This window comes from Microtus ochrogaster, linkage group LG3 (assembly GCF_000317375.1).
Source record: "Microtus ochrogaster isolate Prairie Vole_2 linkage group LG3, MicOch1.0, whole genome shotgun sequence".
In the NCBI taxonomy this organism is placed as follows: Eukaryota; Metazoa; Chordata; class Mammalia; order Rodentia; family Cricetidae; genus Microtus; species Microtus ochrogaster.
In genome coordinates, this window is record NC_022029.1 from 20,367,733 (window position 1) to 20,373,033 (window position 5,301).

The 5,301-nt window shown below is 37.4% G+C and overlaps 1 protein-coding gene across 1 annotated transcript; it reads left to right on the forward strand.

Annotated features, from left to right (window-relative positions):
• Positions 1-4,105: 4,105 nt before the first annotated feature.
• Positions 4,106-5,014, forward strand: LOC101990636 (vomeronasal type-1 receptor 90-like). The gene has a single exon (XM_026785845.1). The coding sequence runs from the start codon at positions 4,106-4,108 to the stop codon at positions 5,012-5,014; it is 909 nt and encodes a 302-aa protein (XP_026641646.1).
• Positions 5,015-5,301: the final 287 nt, after the last annotated feature.

Sequence of the window (5,301 nt, forward strand, 5' to 3'; positions counted from 1 at the left end):
CCTTATCTGGTAAATGCATTCAGTAGGTTGTCTTTTCTATTAAGCTCTTGGGACAATGTACTTTGGAGAAATAGGTTTTTAATAGACTTTCACCTTGGCTACCGCTGTAGGTGATTATCCTGTTCAGCATCTTTGTGGCAACTCCATGTGAAGATTTTCATAAACCAGAAAATGAAAACAAGGGCCATTTCCCTCCCTATTGACTCAGGAGATGGTGCCTCCAAGCAAATCCATGCATGGTTCCCAATGAGCCATGCAAATAAAGATTCCCTTTAGCTGCAACTAGAGCTGTTCTCTGATTGCACACACAGGGCTCTTAGAGGTGAAGGGGCATTAAGGTGTGGTGAGAGCTGGACAGAGGTTTTCAGATTCTCAGCAGAATCATTTCTGGAAGTAATGGATAAACAGGGTCCTTCCTTGTAGACACTACACCAATCTGGAAATGCAGACTGCTTTGCAAACTTCTAATTCATCAAGTAAATCTTTGTTTGCCTCCTGCAAAGGAATTGATAGAGAGAGAGAGAGAGAGAGAGAGAGAGAGAGAGAGAGAGAGAGAGAGAGAGAGAGAAAGAAAGAAAGAAAGAGAAAGAAATATGAGTTAACATTTGAAAAACATGGAACACTCATTTGTTTTGGGCAATTTACTTTAAAAGTCTGCATGGGCAGACTAGGCGGGGTCCATATCTCTGATCAAGTCAACAGAATACAGAGGAAAAATGAATTCTCTATTTTCCTTAAAGTTCATTATATTACACGAACGTATTTGATATAACTCACAGGATTTCACTCAAGGGCTGTACAGGTGTTGATGTTAGTACTCTTGTGGGCACTATGCTATTGCTCTCTTCTTAGTCTCAGTAGTCCAGTAATGTCACACGCGCGCGCACACACACACACACACACACACACACACACACACACACACACATTTTTTTGTGAACATTTTCCTATCTTTCCCAGACTTATGGCATGGGAGTTATGATCAATCTCTGGGTCTGACTGCTTCCCCACAGGCTCTGCAGTGACACTGCTGCTGCTGCTTCCTTGATGGGGACCTGGATGGTAAGTGTGAGATCATTATAATCTATCTATATCTTTGTGCTTCCAGTTTTACCTGTGCTAAATTTATTTCCAAAGAATAGCTTACACATTTAAATTACTTTAGAGTATCAGTAATAGCTAAGAATTAATATCTTATTAATAAGTAGTCACTATTTGTTCCTCCTGGCATTATGTATTTCATAAAGTTCTCCTCATGGAGCTAGTTTGGGTGGCTAAGGTCTTCATCTTTCTGAAATTTCCTAAGATTTATAAATGTTGCTGACATTGGACAATACATCAGCCAACACCATGTATCTTGTCACCTACAGTCACACAATCACTTTATGTTCTCTCTGAGCAGACACACTGATTTTGTTCATTACTCACTAATTATGGTAAAACAAAAGGAAAGTAATACTTGATCTAATATGTTTGGATGTTGGTTATTAATTATCTCATCAAATCAAAAAAGACCAGAATAATTCATATAACAAGACTGTTCTAAAACCAAATACTATAATAATGATGGGATAAAGTTATATTTCTTGGAAGAACATGGAGCTATGCAAGAAGCAACACTTGCTTTTGTTGCACATATCTTCTAACAGCTGCTTTCAGACTGCTTGTTCTTTTGGGCTGGCTCAATTTCATGGTGGTGGCTTCCCCACTGTTATGAGTATTCATGGGCACACTTTGCATTTAATACTTACAGCTAAGTATTGCAATTTAAACTATTGGGAGAACCAGATTTAGCAATAACCAACAGCCACCTTCAGTGTCTGCTCTGAATGTGCTCCAGTGCTTTCCTATCAGCCTGAGCAGCCCCGGTCTTCACACTCCTGCAGACTTTGAGCTGTGTATACAATGTGTGCTAGAGGGTCCAGATCTCTTTGGCACTGCAGTACTTTGTAGACTCTCAGGCTCTCTTGGTGTTTTCTTCTATTCTATGCCTTCCTGGTTACATTACCTTAGGATAATTCTTTTTGTAATGTTATGGAACTGCCAGAGGCATCAAATAAAAATGTCTAATAAATACTTGGAATTTAAACTAAAATCAACATCTTTAATTTGTATGCACACCCGTAACTCCAGCATTCAGGAGGCAGAAGCAGAAAGAGCATAAAGTTGAGAACAGCCTCAGGTACACAGCAAGGTCAAGGCCAGCATCAGCTGTAGACTGAGGTACAGTCTTAAAAACAGGAACCAACAAACAAAACCTCAAGCTCAAGGATATGTGTGTCTTAGTTTTAGTAATCTTTCTTAGAAAGTGCAGAATACTTACAGTGATCTCAGCATTGAAAAAAATAGCTCCTGTAAAACAAATGCCTTATCTCAGTAAATATATGTATTAACACCTCAGTTTGTAGCCAGTTTCAGCTCCAGTGAACCCAAGAGAAAGATTCCACTTGGATCAACTAGAAGATATCTCATATTTTGTATGTGATAAACATTTACAAAGCAATGGATATAAAGTAGAGAGTTTGAAGTGCATAGTTTTGGGATAAGAAAACATTTTAGATTACTTTATTTATATAATTTTTATCTTCTTACATGTGGCTTATAATACACGTGTAGTATTAATAAGTTGTAGATCTAGAGTAAATAATGAATGGGTATAAGTATACAAATTGACCACTTGCAATTTTCAAGTTGGAATTGGGCTACAGTCCTTACAGTTTGGAGATCAACACTTAAATGAGATTTTATTCTGGAACTTTTATTTATTAAGATTTATTTATTTCATTTTATATACATATGTGTTTTGCCTGCATGCATGTTGTGCACCACTTCCTTGCCTGAGTCAGAAGAAGGAAATGAAGTCCCTGGAACTAGTTACAGATGGTCATGAGCCACCATATCGCTACGGAGAATCAAACCCACGTTTTTCACAAGAGCTAATGTGCTCTTAAGAATGAGCCATCTCTCCTGTCCCTGTCCTGGAGATTCTAAAACATAGAACAACATGGTGCAGCTACCATAGATATTTGTTGGTGGGAGAAACAGATTCTTGGCTCTTACAATGGGATGAACCTATTCAATTACTAGATTAAGCTTTTTACATTTCATGTATATATAAAGCATATGATATATGGTTTCTATATGGTTTTACATCCACGGGAAGGTTTTAGAGTGAATTCACCCACTAATATCTCTATACATGCATGCATACATTAATTTGTGTAAGTGGAGTATAGTAGTGAACTTGAAAATATAATTGGGAACACCTTTTCTTACAAGAACTTATGTCAAGGTAATTGTTTTTTATTTCTCTATCACAAACCCACTATTAAAGTACTGAATTATATTAATTTAATAAAATAATTACACTGGTCACCGGTCCAAATAACTAACATAAACACCAATGGTAAGACTGTTAATTTAAATTATAGAAACTGCCTGTGTGTTGATGATGTATGGTAACACTGAGGCCCTTGATTTCCACTGCATGGGAAAGGATCTCTTTTAAAACAGAAATTCCAAAACAGGATCACTATATGGTCATCTTTGGAAAGTTCATGTTTGTCACAATGTGTTGCAACTATTATTTGTCTTAGTGTGGCATGTTCTCTCTTTTGAGGGTCATAGCTCCACATCTGCAGATTTGAATATCTAGCCTGTAGTAGATACAGATACCAGGAAAACAAAGTAGAACTATGGACTGGATGGCAGTGGTGGTAGGAGACAATGAAGAAAGGACTGTTTTAGGTTTCAATTATAAAATAAAGCAATAAAAATCAGTAGGATTGGATTTCTAAGACATGAAGCCCAGATGCAATACAGAAACACGAAGTTTGCATTCTGTTTAGGATGTACCTGACAATGCATTTATTATGCACAATATGCTATGTATTCAGGAATTATGCAGAAGGCACATATAAACATAGGCCGTGTCCAGTCTGGAACAACAAAAGTAAAGTGACAGATAAATCAAGAATTGGAAGGTAAAAGAGAGTATGATATAGATGTATTGACACAAGTCACAAGTTTGATGTATACTCTCTTATTTTTTAGGTATATAAAATATGCTTTCACTATGCTTTCTGGATGATTACACTTCCCAATTATGTCTTCATTAAACAATGTCTTTTATTTCCAACATGGAATTGGAGTCCTAGCCAATGTATTTCTCCTTCTTTTCTACATTTTCATAATCCTATGCCACAGACCTAAGCCCATGGACCTGATCTCTTGTCAACTGACCTTCATCCATACAGTAATGCTCCTCACTGGAGGGGTTGTTTGGGTTACAGACATATTTGAGTCACAGAACATTGACAATGACATCAAATGCAAGATAGCGTTTTACATAAGCAGGGTGATGAGAAGCCTCTCCATCTGCATCACCTGCCTCCTGAGTGTGTTCCAGGCTGTCATTATCAGCCCCAGTACCTCTTTCTTGGTGAACTTTAAACTTAAGCTAAAGAAGTACATAATCTATGCTTTCTTCTATATTTGGTCTCTCACTTTGTCATTGAATAGCTACCTGATCTTCTATGTAGGTGGTTTTACCAATGTGAGTGAGACCAGTCAGATGAAGGTCACTAAATCCTGCTCACTCTTCCCCCTGAACTACATTATCAAGGCACTCAATTTAACAGTGACAACCTCCATTGATGTATTTCTTGTAGGAGTTATGCTGACCACAAGTGCATACATGGTGGTTATCTTGTTCCGACATCATAGGCAACACAAGTATCTTCACAGCCTCAGCCACCCGAGATCGTCTCCTGAGAAAAAGGCCACCCAGACCATCTTGCTGCTGGTGAATTTCTTTGTGGTCATGTACTGGGTGGACTTTATCATCTCATCCACTGCAGTACTGTTATGGATGTACAACCCAGTCATCCAGAGTATTCAGAAGCTTGTGTTGAATGTTTATCCCACAGTCACTCCTTTGGTACAAATCAGTTCTGATAATAGAATAATCAATATACTGAAGAATATTCGGTCAAAATACCACCATATTGTGTAAAAATGTCATTTTTCTTCTGTAATAAATGTATTTATTTTAATTCATATGGAGAATGTCGTGCCAGCTTGTGTGCATGTGTGAATGTTTGGTTCCCAGGGAGGTCAGAAGTGGTCATCAAATTTCCTGGACCTGGAGGTGCAGATGGTTTTAGGGATTGATGTTGGTGTAGCACCAATAATTTTTGTCAAAAAACAGACTTTCCATTAACTGTTTAATAGTCATATATTTAAATACAATTTTGTTGTATAACACATAAGCATTCTTTTTTTTTTTTTTTTTTTTTTTTT

What these genes read in the sequence shown, in the direction of transcription:
- LOC101990636 (XM_026785845.1), top strand. Translation starts at nt 4,106, where the DNA reads ATGTCTTCATTAAACAATGTCTTTTATTTCCAACATGGAATTGGAGTC.